The sequence below is a fragment of the Mustela nigripes genome, chromosome 5, assembly GCF_022355385.1.
Source record: "Mustela nigripes isolate SB6536 chromosome 5, MUSNIG.SB6536, whole genome shotgun sequence".
NCBI lineage: Eukaryota > Metazoa > Chordata > Mammalia > Carnivora > Mustelidae > Mustela > Mustela nigripes.
The window spans coordinates 20,024,788-20,044,409 of NC_081561.1; the positions used below are offsets into that span (position 1 = coordinate 20,024,788).

General features: G+C 46.1%; 1 protein-coding gene across 3 annotated transcripts in view; it reads left to right on the forward strand.

Annotated features, from left to right (window-relative positions):
- The window catches only part of CDKAL1 (CDK5 regulatory subunit associated protein 1 like 1), a 634,401-nt gene extending 615,569 nt beyond the window's left edge, over positions 1-18,832 (forward strand). For all 3 annotated transcript variants that reach the window (XM_059399529.1, XM_059399532.1, XM_059399531.1), the window contains one exon: positions 15,529-18,832. In XM_059399529.1, the coding sequence (XP_059255512.1) occupies positions 15,529-15,717 (189 nt within the window). In that variant the 3' untranslated portion in view covers positions 15,718-18,832. The remainder of the gene's footprint in view (positions 1-15,528) is intronic.
- The last annotated feature ends 790 nt before the right edge of the window (positions 18,833-19,622 follow it).

The following is a 19,622-nucleotide window of genomic DNA, read 5'->3' on the forward strand; positions in this document are numbered from 1 at the left end:
TAACGTAGTTTACAGCATTTTAGATGGAGAAATTAGTTTTCTCCTGCCCCTCTGTCTCCCTAGTGCAATTCTATAAAATTATTGAGAAACACAAATATTCAAGCCGTATGTCAAGTCAGCAGTTATCTGGTAGGATGTCCACGTACAAAAATGGGATGCAGTAGGGCTCAGTGGGCTAAAGCCTCTGCCTCTGGCTCAGGGCTCGATCCCAGGACCCACATCGGGCTCTCTGCTTAGCAGGGAACCTGCTTCCATTCCTCTCTCTCTGCTTGCCTCTCTGCCTACTTGTGATCTCTGTCAAATAAATAAAATCTTAAAAAAAAAAAAACAAAACAAAAAACGGGATGCAGTGCCCTCCAGATTTGCCCCTGCTTGAGACAGGACCACAAAAGCAAAGAACCACAGCAGACATACTTTATCAGGATTAGCATTTTCCTTCCAGAAACTCCTGGCTCCCAAGGCTTCTCGCTTGCACACATCCGTTCTGAAAGATAGAGTATGTCTTAAGCACAAAAGCTGTGGAGTCGCCCTGTGTGGATTTGGACTTCTGGCTCTGTTCCTTATTAACTGTGTGGTCCTCAGCTGATCACTTACCCTCTCTGGTGTGTTTCCTCTTGCATAAATGGGGGGTAATAGAAATCTATCTGACAGGGTGGTTTTGACGAATGAGATGATGCGTGGGAAGCACTCAGAGTATTACCTGACACATAGGAACAGATCAATGGTGTGAAGTTGGGGCCATGGTGATAGCAGTGATTTCTCTGGACCCAAATAATCAGAGTGCGAATGGTATTGTGTCCGTGGGCATGGGTTATGTTTTGCGCGAATCACATACATACCATGAGAAGAGGACTTGGTCATTGTTTTTTCAGGTACGTGGATCACCAGCAAGAGCATTTGTAAAGTCCAGTTGCCTAAAATAAATAATCATGATCATGATTTAAGTTTCCCCTTTTCACTGACTTTGAGTAGCTGTTCCTTTTCTGTGATCCCTTCAAGATGAGGTCCGTTCTTCTGAACAATCTCCGAACATCGATGGTACTAGATAGTGTTATTTGCGACAGATCTTTTTCTTGTAGATATTCTTGTAGGAGGTAATTTCCTCTTCTGTGTTGTACTATATTATCTGAAAATAAACACAATCTGCCTAATTGGTCTCCCTGTTTCTACCCTCTATATAAATCAGATCGTGTCTCCCTTATGTTTAAAACCATCAAGGATTCCATATGACCCAGCCTATGTACCCAAAAACTGAAAGCAGGCACTTGAGCCAATAGTGGTACACCAGTATTCGTAGCAGCGTTATTCACGATAATCAAAAAGGGGAAAGAACCCAAGTGTCAATCAGCAAATGAACGGATACACAAAATGTGATATATACATACAATGGAATTGGACGCATCCATAAGAAGAAACGAATTTCTGACACGTACCACCATGTGAACCTTGAAAACATTCTGCTAAGTGAAATAAGCCAGGCACAAAAGGAGAACTATCATATGTTTCTACTTCCATGAAAGATCTAGAATAGGCAAATTTTACAGAAGCAGAAAGTAGATTAGAGATTATCCGGGGCTAGAGGTAGAGATGGGGAGCTATTTCTTACTGGTTACAGAGTCTCTGGGATGATGAAAAAGTCTTAGGAATAGTGGTGATGGCTGTACAACGTGGCGAGTATAATTAATGCCACTGAATTGTGTACTTGAGAATGATTAAAATAGTGAATTTTATGTTATATATATCTTACCATAATAAAATTTTTTTTCATGTCAAGTTTCCTCATGCTCACAGCGGAAACAAAATCCCAGCCTGTAAGGCCTAGTATGTTGGCCCCGCCGTTGTCCCTCTGACATCATCATTGACCTTTCTAGCCCTTGAGTGTGCTGGACCAGCCACACTGGTCTCTGTGCCTCTCCTCGAATGTGAACACACCAGCGTCACTCCCAGCCAGTCCTTCTGCTTGGAAGCTGCCTCTCTCAGATGCCTGTGTGACACATCTGTCATCTCCTTCATTCATCTGCTGAAATTCTGCCTTATCAGGGAGTCCTTCCTGAGTAGGTCTCTATAAAACAGCCACCCCTAGCACAACCTAGAACCCCTACCCCATCGTTACTCCATTTTTCTCTGTGGGAAATCTCCCTGTCAGACACATATAATTCTGTGTTTCTTTGCCTCAAGTGACTAAAATGGAAAAACCAACCATAAGTGCGGGGAAATTTTGCTTCATTCCTTTCATTTTTTTTAAAAGATTTTATTTATTCATTTGACAGAGAGAGATCGCAAGTAGGCAGAGAGGCAGGCAGAGAGAGAGAGAGAGAGGGAAGCAGGCTCCCTGCTGAGCAGAGAGCCCAATGCGGGGCTCGATCCCAGGACCCTGAGATCATGACCTGAGCCAAAGGCAGAGGCTTAACCCACTGAGCCACCCAGGTGCCCTTCATTCCTTTCTTTGTCTTTAATGTCTAGTGCCTGGCATGGCAGAGCAAATCTTTAGGAAATGTCTGCTGAGTGAATAAATGAGTGTATTTGTGTTGGAGATGGAGAGAGAGAAAGAGAGAAGGATGCATGCATAGATGTGTAGATAGGTAGATGGATAGCTGGATAGCTGTCCCTTACCGCAAAGGATTGCAGGACCAAATATCTGGCCACCTTATGTATCAGTTAACTATCGCCACCCCAAATGCCTCATGATGCAACCACAAACCTTAGAGCAAGCCAGCTAATCTCAGCTGTTGCATGGCTTTGCCTTTGGACAGCCCAGTGTCTGTGAATCGGTGTCTCATTGTGTTTTTAACTTGGGTCTCTCTAATGACAAATGAGGTCGGCATATGCGTATACATTTGTTGGATTCTTTTGAGATATTTATTTAGACCTCGTCTCTGCTAAAGAGTCTGTGTAAGTCTGTTGCCCGTTTTCTTCTGTTGAGTTGATACCTTTTGGATTTTTAGAGTTTCTTCATACTATCACAGTCTACAGTCAGCTGTATGTGAAGCACGTAGCTTCTCTCCGTTCATGGCTTGTCTTTTACCCTCTAATTGGCGCCTTAGAACTTCATGTATTTTTGTGATTTTTAGAATGGTTTCCCTGCCTTGTGGGTTAGAAAGGTTTTTCTGCCCATATTACCTAAAATTTTTCCAGTTCTGCCTTTCCCAGGTAAATAATCAATGTACCTGGAATTAATTTTTAAGGATGGTGGGTAGGGGTCAAATTTCATTGTTTTATGTGGGTATAATGAATTGTTCCAGAAAATTTTATTGAAAGGCCATCTTTCCTAGTGGCCTGAAATGCCTCTGTTATAAAAATCACGTTTCAACATATATGTGAGTCGGTGTCCAGCCCTCTACCTGGCATCTTTTTATATTAGTTGTCCATTGCTGTGTAACAAAGCTGGGTAACCAATGGCCTCAAAATTTAGCAGCGTGAAACAAAAAGCATTCTTAATCTCAAAGCATCTGTGGGTCAGAACTCTGGGCACAGCGTAGCTAGGGTGCCTCTGGCCATGTGTCTGTCAGGAGGCGGCAGTTAGGGTGTTGACCAGGAGTGTCATCTTACCTGAAAGGTCTCTTTGAGTTCACTTGTTTGGGGATGGTGGGGTACCTGTTCCCATGGGGTTTGAGATTGAGATCTTGGTCCTTTGTGGCCGTTGGTCAGAGGCCTCCTTCAGTCCCTTCTCCTGTGGGCTTTGGTGTAGGACACCTCACCATGTGGCAGCTGGCTTTCCTCAGAGCAAGCAAGCAGAGAGAGAAACAGGGAAGCCACATTTTTTTGGGTGACCAAATTTCAATTTATGTTGAGTGTTATTAATTAGAAGCAAAGCCGATCAGCTCATAGTCGGGAAGAGAGGGAAGTTGTTACACCAGGATGTGAATACCGGAAGGCAGAGGTCACTGGAAGCCATCTTGGAGGTTGCCCACCACACTTCTACAGTAATACAAACAACTTAATCTCCTTGTTAATCTCTGTTATTTTCAGGGACATGTGGTAGGGTCGTTTATTTTTTACTTTTTGAAACCTATCCATATTCAAACAGAAAACATCTTACATGTTAGCTCATCGTTTATGAGATTCTTCGGACAGAGCAAAGCACCTGCCATCTCCTTTATTCATGTTATGCAGTCCATGGAGCTCAATGATGCTAGAACCGTATTCCCAGTGTCACTGAAAATGATGCTCAGAACAGAATGGAAGGGTTGCAGGGTAATCGCGGTTAACATCACACATGACTTCTTTTTCATTTAAAGCACAAACATCTGCCAGCACACTCTCATGGTTACCTAGTGGGAAGAAATCCATGGGAGTAATTATTTTGAGTTGAATTGCTTGCTTAAAGATTAACTTTCATACACCTGCTTGTTCCGTTTGTCGACATCCTAGTTCACAGCTTTCTGTATACACTTCATGGGACGAGGGTGGTTTCAGTTGGAGCTTAAGAGATTATCAAAAAGACTTCATCATCAGGAAAGCATCTGGACCCAGTTCACCTTTCCTTTCTTCAGCTTTGTCCTCACCTGTGGGGAACGTTAGCGTGTGCAGATGTGGGCTTCCAGCCAGTGTTTCAAGGAGTTAGACTCCTGCCATCATCAGGAACATGGTGAGGACCAACTTTGCAGTTCTCAGGGAGCCTTTTGGTTCCCTCTTTATGTCCAGTCCCTTGTGTATGTGTATGCATGTGTGTACTTGCGTTTACCTCCATAGCTAACGTTGAGTTAATGAAAGAGAGACCCATGTATACCTTCTACAGTAATTTCCATATTTTTTAAAAAGAATTTATTTATTTATTTGACAGAGATCACAAGTAGGCAGAGAGGCAGTCAGAAGAGAGAAAGAGGAGTGAAGCAGGCTCCCCACTAAGCAGAGAGCCCGACATGGAGCTCGATCCCAGTACCCTGGGATCACAACCTGAGCCAAAGGTAGAGGCTTAACCCACTGAGCCACCCAGGTGCCCCTAATTTCCATATTTTGATATAGTAAAGAAATAGCTTGGGTTTTAAGTGGGGCTATTAAGAAAGGCTTCTCTATGTGCCTTCTCTTGGAAGAAGAAAATTTAAATAACAGTGGACAAGAAGTAAAAATAAATGCATCCCCAGCTAATAAGATGCCAGACTTCTGATAACACACCCTTCAAGCAAAGCTCGCAGCCCCTTGTTTTTTGTAGAACTAAGGAGGTTATGTATAGACAAATGACAACGTCCCACTATGGGCAAAGATTTTATGCTGTGTTATTAATTCTAGATCCTCTTCTTCTATCCTGCAGCCCACGCATTTATTTGGTAAATGTAACAAGCCAGGAACTAGGCCAGAGTCAGGCATGTGAACAGACAGAGGGTGTCAAGATAAAAAAAGATTAGGAACTTCATAAAGGATGACAGAATTCAGGTAGAAGCCTACAAGTAGAGGGTTGAGGAGCCCTTACAAAGGCTGGAACCACCAATGTTCATTCCAGATTATTGGGGTCTGAGGCCACAGTTTACGTTAAGATACTTACATTAAGAGGTGCTTCCTTAAGTATGTATTTTGGGAATTAAAATGCAATCACAATAGAGATAACTTTCAGATATGAAGATGGTTTTGTATTTAAAGCAGACTCTACAGAGTCAGGAGATTTTGAGGGTCTTTTCTGATAACATACTGCGCTGCAGAATGTATATTTTAACATAATTTCCTTACATTGATCACATATTTGGTGTTGATAGCTTTTCTGCATAGGCCATATGTGCAGGCTCAGTTGAAAAAAGGAAAAAAACAAGAAGGTGATGCTAAACTCTAATTTCTCTTGAGCTGTGAGCTATCAGACAGCTTTGTCTTCATCCCCAGTAGCTTCCCCTTCCATCCCTAACAATGTTTTTGAGCCATGAGAAAAATTTACACGTAATATTTTGAACCCATTAAAAGATGTTCAGAGCTTAAGAGTTGTTTTTGGATCTCTTGAGTCGGGCAAATTATGATCTCACAGAAAATAATCACTAGGTGATGCGTCGAAGCGGAGCTTTGATTTTTGGTGTGAGTATCTCTTTCTTTCACTGGGGCTCGGTTCAAGTCAGAGGGTTGGACGTCCTGAAAGAGAGGCTCGCCTAGACCAGGCAGATGCACATGCGAGCTCTTCCTTTGGTGAACGTGAAGGTAGAATTATTCAGAATATAATCCGAAATGCATTTGATCATATGACAGATAGTTTAATAATTTATTTTTGGCCTTATTAGCAAAGCCTTATATTTACTCTGCTGTCACCAAAACAGGACTTAAAACACAATCATAGTGATTTCGCATGTGCGGGTATGTTCTGATTTAAATTTTTCTTTCTTTGCGATGTTAATGACCTGATAGCAACTACACATTTGAGCTGAGAGGTTGTGGGGGGAAATGACGTACAAATAATGTCGAATTTAGAATAGCCAGTGCCCAAAGTGGTATGGAAAGGCTGACAGGCCTGTGCTCTCAGCATGTGACTCTGTGGCAGATGCTTTATCCTGTAAATATCCTCCCCAAATAAATGAAAAGGTGTAACTGGTTCCAGGTTTAATTTGTGGAGCTCGTTACATGCCAGCGTACCGACACGGCTGATGGACGACGCATAGAGCATTCTGTGCAGAGACTTCAGGAACTAGAAACTACCAAGATCTTTGGTTCAGAGATAATCGGGCGCTCCTCATTATACGATATTACGATGTTCCCAGTTTGAGGAATTGTCGGGAAAAGTAGTGAGAAGGGTAGCTTGGCACCCTCACTCCCCTGTACGTCCTCGTAGCTGGTGAGGACCCGAAGCACGGGGACAAGGGTGTCTGTCAGTCCGTGGAAGGCAGCTGGCACATGGACCTGGCAACACCTGCAGGGGTCGGGGACAGCAGAACTCATTTAGATGCTGCACGGCAAGATGGGAAGCCAGGTGGCGACTCTCTTCCAGGGATATCTTTTGGTTGAGCAGAACCAGACCAACTGTTCCTCATTAAAACACATTTTGCAACATGTTCTGATGTGAGCAGACCAAATGAGAGTGTGTGTGTGTGTGTGTGTGTGTGTGTGTGTGTGTTTTCAGAGAAAATGCAGCACTGTGCCATCTCCAGGTCCCATTTACAGAGTGTCAGCATGGCTCACAACTGCAGGACAGGTGGGGTGCAGTGACCCCGCAGGGCGTGGGGCCTGACCTGGCTTTCCTAGAATGGCCTTCTGCAGAGAAACACAAAACAACACCATTGTCCGTCTGTGAGGTGCAGTGACAGGTAAAGTGGGTAGAGTCGGCTTGGAAGGAATCTCGAGCCCGATCACCATTTGGCGTGGCGTGCCCTGGGTTCTCTCACTTCTCTGTAAGGCGTTAGAAATGGACCTCTGCTATGTTATCACCAAGGCTGAACTTCGCAGGACCGAAGCCAAGCCTCTCATGGGCTTCACCGCGCACAGCCGCTCCCCGTCAGTTGGGCAGGTTGGGATTAGGTCACGTTAACAGCCTCCCTGGGCACTGGGGGGGAATGAATTTGCACCTTAGAGCACTTAGAACGGTGCCGGGCGCGTGGTGACTTAGAACAGGCCTCTCGTCTCCTTAGCGTTTTTATATAGAGGCTGTGGCCCACCTGTCCTCCTGGATCATTCGGCTTCTGGTGCTGTGGCCGTTTCATGCATTGCAAGTTATAAATATTCCTGAGGGGGGAACTGCAGGAGAGGCCTCTGAGCGCCATGACTTTCCCCTAGAAGGCCAAGCCCAGCCAGCTCCCGAGAAAAGGGCAGGATGTTTGCACCTGTACAAAAATATAAATATAGAATGGAAAGGAACACACAGAAGAACAAATCCCCTTCAGAGAACACTCACTGACCGCCTCCTTCAGGCCTTGTCTCTTGGCTGAAAAAGCCGTGAGCAGGACAAACACCATGGCTTAGCAGGTCTGCGTGAGCAGAGGATGAGCCTGGAGGCCGCGTCTTTCTCCACAAGGAGGATTCCTGGCCAGCCAGCGACACATCCCCCCGGAGCTGCCTGGCACCCCTTTTCCCTGTAACACGGAGAAGAACATTGGGTCTGTTGGAGCACATTCTCTCCTGTAGCTGGTTTAACTCTGCCTGAACTGAGCACACCTTCTGGTGGGACAGTGAGAACACGGGGAAGTCACATATGCCAGGAGCGGCAACATGCACACGCACAGACACGCACAAGCACGCGTGCACACGGGCACACACACAAGTGCACGTGTGCACACACACACGTACACACAACAATCGAAGGCCGAGATGGAGAAATTATCCCGGGTTATCCCCATGGACCCAGGGTGAATCACAAGGATCCTCACTGAAAAGCCTGTACTACTGGCTTTGACACTAGAGAGAAAAGAGCCCAAGCCAACGGATACAGGAAGCCTCTGGAAGCCAGATAAAGAGCACGGAGGTTCTCCCCTAGAACTGCCAGAAAGAATGCATCTCTGGCAGCACCTTGATTTTTTGAATTTCCAACCTCCAGAATTGCAGGCTAATGGATTTGTATTAAAACCTGAGGTTTGTGGCAATTTACTGAAGTAGCAATAGAAAACCAGTGTACCATGCTACTTCTCTGCTGGCAAGTTTTTCCCCGTTAGTGCTATTTTATTGTTATACAGTGCGGTATAGATGGTGGTTGACCCTCTGTTCCATCTAGCCCACAGTCCAATAAGAAATCCTAGGATAGGTAAATGGCAGTTTATACCCCTGTATAAAATGTGCATCTGTAGTAGTAAGGAGCAGGTAGAAAGGCAGATATCCTTCCAGCCAGCACCCTAAGGTGCGGGGCCCGGGACACGTGCTGGCGGGGCTCCTCTCCAGCACGCATGGGATCGCGCAGGAGCAGATGGGACATTTACTACCACTGGCAAGTACCATGACTCGGCCGGCCAGCAGGATGCCCAGCCCCACAGCGGGGAAACGCCTCACTCCTGGGGGCTGGTGCTGGTTGAGAGAGTTTTTCCTACAGGAGGTCCCGTCTGACTGAGCCCTGGGAAAACAACCACAAGAGGAAGCAGGGGGCAGACAGAGGGCGGAGGGAAACTGGCTGGTTCAGACAGGACACAGAACATAAAACCTTTGTGGGATCGAGAGGGACCCCTTTCCTTTTTAGTTTCCTTAGGGGAAAAAAAGTTCTAACAAAACTAAATATCAAAGGAAAAAGCAGATATAAAAATGAGCCCCTGGAACATGTGACCCTTGAACCCCTCTTCGTAAATTGTGGAGTTCAAGTTTCCCTGCACGTATGAGATGGTTGTAGTTAAGAGCCGGTCTAGAGGGCTCACTCCGAGGAAGGAGGCATAGCTTCTCCGTCGCGGGTAAGCCCGCGAGGGGAGTACCCAGGACAGGACATCTTCGTCTCAGTGCTGGGGACAGGTGCTGTGGGGAACTCTGGCTGTCCCCGTGTTCCAGGTCGCGCTCCTGGGATGTAATAGCCCTTCGTGTGGACTTTCTGCATTCCAGACAGCCAACCTGGGTACGGGGCAGATCACTCCGAACCCTCTCAACATCCTCTTATGGTAGATATTGATATCCCTGCTTCATAGAAGAGATAACTAGGCTTCGGGGCTTTAAACCACTTGCTCAAGGTCACACAGCCGCCACATGTCTGACCCTGGATTCAGTGTCTGCCCTGCCAGAATTTAGAACCCGTGCCCATCCGTCCTATATCGTGTGTCCCCTGATAATGGGGAAGGGACAGGAATAGCCTAAATCAATTAGCTATATGTGAGAAGCAAATAAAATAGTGACTAATTTCACAAAAAGAGTATCTGAGACAGTTTGCCAATTCCATTAGGACCGCAGAACACCACGGAATGTGTTAACCTGGAGTTTCATGTGCTCAAAACACTTAACATGCCTAGCTCACTTGATCCTCCTAACACCCTGTGATGTGGAAATACTAACAGGAACTCCATTTCTTAGGGGATTTTATGTGGAAACAGAGGCTAAGTCATTTGCCCCCAACTCCTAAGTTGGAGGTGGGATTAGAGCCCAGAACCCGGGTGCTCCCAGCCCCAGCACGGGTCCCACTTGGCCTCCGTGCACCCCATGTGCTCAGGTGTTGTAGGGCCCCCTTGTCTCTTCCCAGCCGTGCAGGTAGCTGCTCACGGAGCGGAACTCAAGATGGACTGTCGTTACCATCTAGGCGGACCGACTTCTCTTTTCTGAAGTCTTCATGTATCTCCACCTGGTTGAAGTCTGATCCGTAGACTTCCTGAACATCAAAGTGGTTTTTGTTTGGTTTTGTTTTCAGTGTAGCTGCTTGGTTCTGCTTTAACAGATTTATTACTGCAGTAGGATTTGATAAACTGTACTTTTGAAAATTAGTAGGATACTTTAAGAATTAGCAAGAATGTTTAGAGATTAATCAAGGAAACAGTGAGATTTATGGCGGTGGGAGGAATAGCCCGTGTTGATCAAAGTGAACACTTTCTCAGTGTTGTCCTTAGTTTGCTATAACTGGGTACACGCAGGGATCTTTTCGATCAAACAAAGGTCCTATCCTCGTTTCAAATTTCTGTTTTGAAAAAGGCATTTCTAAGTAGAGTTTGATTTCTTAAAATGTGTAAGTTTGAGCGTTGGTGTTTCCTTAGTTTTAGCAAGCAATAACATGTCCCAGAGTGGGCGCATCACAGTGTGAGAGAGGGAAGTGCGTCTTGAATTTCAAGAATTAATAACCTTTGGTAATAATGTTTAAGAAGTTTACGGAAGGTTTGAGCCTTTTGTTTACTTCCTGGAATTATTGGCCATACTGTTTTTCTCTAATCTGTGTGTCAGTGTGTGTACATAAACTTTTATGTTAGCATTGTTATTTATCATCACCTCACCTGAAAGCACTTTTTGTGTAAATTGCATCATAGAAATGCTGCAGTATTTCCTATTCATGAATGTTGCTTCTGACTGTATAGAGGTCTGCCATAGTTTTATGTGGAAATGTTCAGGAGACAGTCCTTCTGCTTCCTTTTTTTTTTTTTTTAAGATTTTATTTATTTGTCAGAGGAAGAAAGAGTACAAGCAGGGGAAGTAGCAGGAAGAGGGAGAGGGAGAAGCAGGCTCCCCGCTGAGCAGGGAGTCCAATGCGGGGCTCCATCCCAGGACCCTGAGATCATGACCTGAGCCAAAGGCAGACGCTTAACCCACTGAGCCACCCAGGCGCCCCTCCTAAATTTTTAAGTTACTTTTCCTTCAGTATCACTGTGCTGGTGACAATTGAAATGTACAAAGCTAGCTCCCTGCTGACCACTGCCAGCTGAGAAGTCTTTTTCTCAATCTTATATTTTAAAATGTATCATCAAATTCTTTTAATCAAGATCTTGGATCGGTAAAAGGTGACCTTGTTTAAGAAACACAGTGTGGTAGAGATAGACTGCAATGTCCCTCTCCTGCCGCATTGTCAGGTGCCCACCTTGATCTTCGGGAGAGCGGCAGGGCAGGTGGGCTCGGCTGCCCGCTGCTGTCTGTGAGCTTCTGTGCTGCAGGTGTGGCCCCTGGGGATGGGAGGGTCCCCTACGTTCAGACATACTAGCTGTTTGCTGGGATTGAGTAGTGGGCAGGGTATGGAAGGGGATAAGGAAATGCCCAGGGAAGAACACATCTGCAGGCCATCCACTCTGGTAATTCACTGGGTAACTTTCATATTTGGAGAAAATTTTATGATAGATGAGTTAGAAGAAGGAGCAGAAATTTTGTGGAACAGTCATCGAAAGTCAAGTTGGAGAGCACAAACACATTAGCTATGAGGCAGCTTTGGGAAGCAGAAGGTTCTATAAACACAGATGCTCAGTGCTTTAAGACATGGCCTCCTCCTGCCCAGGGCCGCCTGACCCCTGGCTGGGTGCCAGCGATCACCAAGGGACAGTTTGAAATGGCGGGTGTAGAACCAGGGTCCAGCATGCAGACAGATGGGCAGAACAGAGGAGATTCTTCCAGAAGCCAGGAGAGACTGCATTTCGGGGGCTCACTCTGGGAGGGCCCTTCCATACCCTGTACTTAATTTTGTATTCGTACTTTTTCCTGAACAGAAAACCTTAGTCCCCACGCTGTCTGGCTGGACCTCTAGCTGAGCTCCCTTGAAGTGGGGGTGTGAGTGGGGCTGAGTGCATACGGGCACAGGCACCCCCACATTTTTAGGGGTACAGTCTGTAGTCTTCACTGGCTTTTCAAAGCCGGGTTGGTCTCAAAAATCTCAAACTTGGGCTGATGAGACACGAGTTAGCCTCTCAAGGATGGTCTCGTAAATCCAAATTTAAGAAGCTTTGATCTCTAGGGGCAACACCTTAGGATTCCTGTAGACTCATTCCCTGTGCCCATCACAGGACACACAGGTCATGAGGGACACGGAAAGGCACATTTTTTAATCATCTGTGCGTCCTGTCCTCGGGAATGTGCACTCCCATTCACTCACTCAGTCACATTTAAGCACTTCCCGAGTCCCCGCTGTGTCCCCGCTCCATCCCCACAGCTGCAGGGCCAAGCCTGGGGGTGAAGTAGGCAGAGAGCCTCGCTGCTTTGAAGAACTCTTATCCCTGATGTCATTGCAGCAAAGAAGAACTGCGTTCTCTCCCGAGGCTGGCTGCTGGGTCCAGATGAGGGCTGTCCTTGAGATACTGAGACTACTTTTAGGCAAACTAAGTTTGTTGGCATATTCTTAGCTAAAGTATCACACAGAAAGCCAGATTCATGAGAGAATGGTCCCCTGAGGCGGGGGCAGCTTTGGGTGGACCTGTGAGCTCTGGTGACTGTCCCCCACCCCCGCAGGGAAGGAAGCTCGTCTGTCTGTTCGTCTGTTCCGCTGCGTGCCCCCTTCTCGGGGGATGGACGCAAGCAGGGGGTCAGTTCAGGTACCTGTGGAGCGCACAAGTGAGCCCTAATTGGACTGGCACCGGGTTGGCAGATTTAGTCGGTGGTTAGCCGTTTGTTTTTCGTTTTTTGGTTTTGACTTTGCAATGAGTCTCCTAGCATCAAAGCGAGAATCCTTGCGCGTCTCTCACATGGAATCATTAGCCGGTGGAAACTGGATTCTGAACGTTATTTTCATTTCCCCCTTCGTGTTCTCTATACCTCTCGTTACTCACTCGTCTGAACTCAGGTCCTGTGGGTTCTCCATCAAAAGTCCGTGGTCCCTCCTTCTCCAGGGGGGACATCTGCCACCATCCTAACATAGATGCTCATCACCTCCCGCCGCAGCTCACCACTGGATCCTCTACTCCCGGTCTCTTCCCTCCCTTTGGTGCACCCTGTGCCTTCAGGCCACCGTTTCCTTCTGGAAGGTATGGTTTCCCTGCATCTACTGTGTGCGATGAGCTGCAACTCCTACCCAGAGGATGTAGGGGTCAACAAGAGGGTCTTAGGGAGCTTGGAAGGAAGAATACTCAAAATAAAAAGGTTATTGAAACACGCTTGGTGCTGCTGTGGGTTTCTTGTACTTTCACAGATGTGTCTTACATTGTCCTGCCTCTGGGTCGCCCCCTCGTGCCCCCACACTGTTCCTCGCATCCACACCCTCCTGCCCACTTCCATATCCATCTCTGAGTGGTGTTTCAGGTCTCAGCAGTGGAGGCAGCGATTCTAAAGCCTGTAGATAAGACGGAGATCTTATATAATAGAATTAAAGTTATGCTTCGAAAAGCTAGAACCATCTTGAGAGCAGCCACGTGCCCCCTCCCCACTCCTCTGCACACCCCCCCCCCCCCAGTAGAAAGCATCAGGGAACACAGACTACCAGAAAATTAGTGTGGTGGGCCTGTCCCTCCGGCCACCCACACCCTTCAGCTCCCTCTTCATGTTTGGGGCATCTTGGGACTCTCCACCCGGAGGGATATGTTTGCAGAATAAAACAGCTTTCACAGTTCTCCTCTGTCATTCTCTTACTTTGCTGAGTAGATATGGCTCCATCTCCCAAAGGTCCATTTTTTATATGATTCCATTGTACATAAGTGTCATGCTTCTCCTGGGGTGGCTCAGCAGATTAAAGCCTCTGCCTTCGGCTCAGGTCATGATCCCAGGGTCCTGGGATCGAGCCCCTCCCCACTGAGCAGAGAGCCTGCTTCCTCCTCTCTCTGCCTGACTCTCTGCCTACTTGTAGTCTCTGTCTGTCAAATAAATAAATAAAATTTTTTAAAAAATGTTATGCTTCTCCTTAAACTAACTCTCTCTCTCTCTCTTTCTCTCCTATATATTTTGTGTATTATCTGGAAAATCAGGAACTTGGCCTGATACTTCAAGGCAAAGAAATGTGATTTATTCATACCTAACTTGGGGCTACCTGACCCACGGTGGGTGTTTGAATGTGTCTGTGTTGGAGAAGTTACTAAGCGATCGCTTCTTCTTACATCAGGCCAAAAAGCTTCTACACAGCAAAGAAAACCATCAACAAAACAAGCAGACTTCCTGAATGGAAAAAATATTTACAAATCATATATCTGATACCTGATAATATCCAAAATATATAGAGAACTCCTATAACCCACTAGCGAAAAAACAATCTAGTAAAAGAAAGGGCAGAGGATGTGAGTAGATACTTCCCCAAAGAAGACATCCAGTTGGCCAGCAGGTACACGGAACATGCTAAACGTCCCTCATCATCAGGGAAACACAAATCACAACCACCGTGAGCTATCACCTCCCGCCTGTCAGAATGGCTGTTATCCAAAAGGCAAGAAATGACAAGTGCTGGCAAAGATGTGGAGAAAGGGGCAGTGTTGCGAGAGAATGTAAATTGGTGCAGCCACTGTGGAAAACAGTATGGTGGCAGCTCAGAAAATTAAAACCAGAAATACCGTAGGATCCAGCAGTTCCTCTTCTCTATATTTATCTGAAGAAAGGGAAAACACTCACCCCTGTGTTCGTTGTAGCATGATTCACGGTGACCAAAATACGGAAACAGCCTAAATGTCCGTTCTCTTTATCCAAAGAAGATGTGGGATATATATCCTGTGTGTGTGTGTGTGTGTGTGTGTGTGTGTGTGTGCATGTGTCTGTATATGTGAGTCTTACTCAGCCATAAAAAAGGGAGACATCTTACCATTCGCAACAGTGTGGATGGACCTTTAGGAAATTAAGTGAATTAAGTCCGAGAAGGACAAATGCCATATGGGCTCAATTATCTGTGGAATCTAAAAAAAAAAATGGAACTCATAGATCTGGAGAGAGATTGGTGGTTGCTAGAGTTGGGGGTGTGGAGAGGGTGGACGAGGTGGGTGAAGGGGGTCAAAAGGTGGAAACTTCTAGTTAGGGCACTGAGTAAGCTCTGGGCATATCAAGCACAGGGCGGTGACTATAGTTACTATGTTGCATATTTGAAAGTTGCCAAGAGGAGATCCTAAACGTTCTCATCAAAAGAAAAAAGGCTGTGACTATGTGTGGCTCTGGATGTTATAAGCAGCCCTACTGTGGGGGTCATTTTGGAGTCCATCTGCTGCCCCCCTGAACTAATAAAAATGTTCTATGTCATTTACATCTCAGTAAAGACAAAAAAGCTTCCTTGAGAGACTCATGTTTGACTGAGAGTCACAGTAGACCTGTTCTGTATCTCACAATCACGTTTTCCCCTCTATGTTTCCATCTTCATAGGACTTCAGAAAAAGGCTTGGGACTGACCTGAGCTCGGTGCCCCACACTTCCACGGTTCGGCGGGACCCCGCGAGTTCCAGAATGACGCTCCGCTTGGAAAAGCTCCGTGGAGACTGTGCATTGGGGGTGTCTGTAGGCCTGGCTCTGTTGGCCCTCCTTCTGGCTCTTTTGGTCAAAGTCTATAATTAAAGCACAACTGATGGAACCATTTGTGAGGAAGACTACATTTCTAATTAAAATCCATACTGAACAGAAAAGCAACGGCATCAGTCCTCCAGGAGCTGGAGTTTACTCTGGTCTCTGCCCCCGAGTCCGCCATACTTTTTATGAGGCTTACCCTGTCGCCCGTCCCGTTGGGCCATCCGTTATGTGACATGACACCTACTAACCGTTGCCGCGGCATATCTTTCACATGAACCTCCTTTCGTTCATCTGCAGCAGGAAGTGGTTGCATTTTTCTTCAAGCCTCCAGCCTTCAAGTCAGAGCTTCATTGAGCAGTGGATCTGGTCATCTTTTCCTGACGTGGGAAGAATTTTGAGTCTTCAATAAACATTTAAAAATGTTTCTTTCTCTGGATGCTTTGTGTGGAGTCCTGATGCTACAAACAGCTTCTTTTCCACAGTAGATGTGGTCCTGGAAAGTTTATAGGGAAACCTGTGTTTGGAACAAGACTTCTCTCGGAATGCACAGGGAGAGTCACCAAGTAAAGGACTCTCGGTGACATTTTGAGAAGTGTGGGGAATCGCCCACTTCTCTGGCAGCCACGAACTTCCAAAAACTGGATTCGTCTCAAACCAGCTGTGCCCCTTCTCTGATGGTTCTGATCGATGACATCAAGTGATTCTCTCTACCTGACATCACTGGCTTTTACCAAATACAATGATTTATTTCACAATAAAAGGACTCGATGTACTAAGCGATCCTGTGAACACCAGAATTTAAATGTTATCTGGATCGTATCGGTCCAGGGGAATCAGGTGCCCTCTGGTTACCATAGGACATTTCATCTTTAAACCCACACCCCTGTTTAGCTCCTCCTTTTAGGTGTCGTTTAAGGAATCCAAATTATAATTTATGTCATTGGTTGGTGAGCTAAAAAAACAAACAAGCAAAACAAAGCGAGTGTTAGTACATGTGTGCTTCTAAGAGGAACTCACATTTCCAATGCAGAAGACCTACCCGGGCCCGTCCCAGAGGCCCCCAGGGGAACATGCATTTGGGACACTTAGGAGTCACACTGTGTGGGACATAAGAAGAGCTTTGTGCCCCTGACTGACCAGAGACCAAAAGGGTGTTCATGCTCCCCGTCTCACTCTTTCCCCACTCTCTCTCTCACCTCTCCCCTGTTTCATCCCCTCCTGCCCTTGAAGTTGTTCTTGCCTCTACTGGGCTACCCTGTGCTGTCCTTCCTGTGGACGAAGGGCACGCCCAGCCATCCAGCAGCCCCACTGCCCATCCCTCACTGTGATGGGGGTTCTCAAGGATTGTTTCAGCCATACGGGGTCACCTCCTGCCACCTTTCCTGTTTCTGAGCCCGAGTTGGGCTGCAGCTTCATTTTGCTCAGAGGTTCAGAAAATACAAAAATCCCACAACAGGGACCAGGTCATGTGCAACGTTTGCCATCCTGGTGAGAGTTGGCTAGACAGGGGCTAGGGTCTACACATCCAGCTTGCCTTTTCCCATGACCTCCTGCAGGAGGGAGAGAAGGGGGAAGGGTGTGTTTGTTGCTGACGGCACAGTTCTCTCGTGGACAGGGTGAGCCTGGGAGCCTTCCGAGCAAGAGCAGTCATCAGGAAGGGTGTGCACTTTCTACCTCCTCTCCTTCCTGCCCACGGTGCTCCTGCACGCCTCCCACTCCCTTGGAGTTGGGCCTGGCCTCGTGACCTGTGTCGGCCAATGCACGGAGAGTGGAAGGGTCCGATCTTCGAGGCAGATGTTGAAAGAGCCGGGGTACAGTCGCCATATGCTCTTCCCGCCACATCAGGACGAAGCTGTCCTCGGCCTGAGTCCTCCGAGGGAGTGCGAGGAGCAGAGCCCCGCACCAGCACGTGCTGCAAGTGGGTAAAACAAGAAAGGAACTTCTTTTGTGTGAAGCTGCTGTCGGCCTAGAATGACGTAAACCATCCTGATGCGTTCGGAGTCAGCCATGACAGAACGGTTGACTGGCCATTTGTGAACGCAACGCTCATGTGCCTCAGATTTTCCCTTAGTGCCCAAATCTTTTTTTTTCCTTTTTTTTTTTTTTTTTTTTAATAGTGACTCTTCCTGCTGAAAAGGAAGCTATAAAGAGACCTGTCTTGGTTCATTCCAGCTGCTATAACAACACCGTCGACCGGGTGACTTATAACTCACAGAAATGTGTTTCTCATAATTCTGGACACTAGACAGGCCAAGGTCAAGGCGCCAGCAGATTTAGTATCTTGTGAGGACTCCCCTCCTGTTGCACAGACGGCCGTCTGCTTATGCATCTCACGTGGCAGAAGGACGGTGTCCTTGTCTCGTGAGGGCTCTGATTGCATTGCTGAGGGCCCCACCCTCCTGACCTAGTCACCTCTCAAAGGCCCCACCTCGTACATCACATTTTTAAATAAAGAAGGTTTATTAATCAAGGTTTTTTTCTCTCTCTCTCTCCTTCCCTCCCTCTCCCTCTTTCTTTCTGTCTTCCCTGGTTCATCCAGTGGGAGATAGTTGGATAACGGAAAAAAATTCTTTGGTGAAAACTTCGCTTTGTTGCTAGAGAAATGTGTCTAAACATCAGATTTCCATATGTCTTTCAGTCAAAACATATGCTTTCCTGTTGACTTCAGTCCAGGTTGAAGATTTCAGTCACAGGGAGAGAATTGGACTTACAAATGAACGTTGAGTTTTATCACCATAACAAACATAGAGGAAAGTAAAGGAAGGGCAAGAGGGAGGGAAGGGAGGAAAAGAGAGAAGGAAAGAAGAGACAAAGAAAGGGGGGAAAGATAGTCTTAAGATTTGCCTGGGCCCTGAGGCACCCCAGGATATTTTAAACGTCTGAGGGAAACAGTGACATCTGTCAGATACCGTACAAAGTCGTCGCTCAAAATGGTTGGATTTCAACATTGGAATGCACACTTTTCCATGATGCTGTGTCTAAGACTGGATTTTAGGCAGCTGCTGTGACAGAAAAGCAAGTATCAAGTGAAAATGTAAAACAGGAACTGAAGACAATCTTATATCATGGTTTGAGAAGTTGTGCAGTGCCCAACAGATGCACATGTTCCATTAATACATAATGATGGTAATTTTAGAATAAAACAAAAATATATTTATTTCAATTTAATTGTATTACTTTTTTCACACAAATTTTTGTAAGGTATTTAAGACACAAGCATTTATTAAGTTGTTAGCGCCTCGCTACTTAGTAAACAGGATGGTTAGCTCTTTCGGTTGGCCTAGGTGTGGCATGAATCAAGAAAGCTTGAGAACCTCAGTTCTGTGGCGTGACCTATTTAGAGGACCCATGGCAAATTTATATTTAAGCTGAGATCCTAATTATTTCTCAAAATATTTTTCTTTAGTTTTTTACTTTATTAATAGCACATGTTTAATAAATTTGCACCTGCCTAACCACCGAGCTAGAATTTATGGTGCTGAAACTGTAAAATTTAGGGTGCCTGGGTAACTCAGTCAGTTGAGCATCCAGCTCTTGGTTTCAGCTCAGGTCATGATCTCGGGGTCCAGGGATCGAGCTCTATGTGGGGCTCCGTGCTTAGTGGGGAGTCTGCTTGGGATTCTCTCTTTCCTTCTCTCTTTGCACCTCAGCCTTCCCACTCGCTCATAATAAATCTTTAAAACAATTAAAGAAAGAAACTATAAAATCTGAGTTATGGAACCATCAAGGAGTCAAGGATCTGAACCAACTGGATTCAGACCTCAGTAGTTTCCTCAGACCTCAGTACAGTTTGGAGGCGGATTGTTTAGGGAAAGAGCATAAAGAGAGGTTTTTGACATCAGCAAAAGTTTGGTTTAAGTTGCAGCCAGGCCACTTTCTGAGCCTCATCTGTAAAATAGAGACAGTTCTACTGCAGGGTCACTGAAAGATGAAATGAGATCACATATATCAAG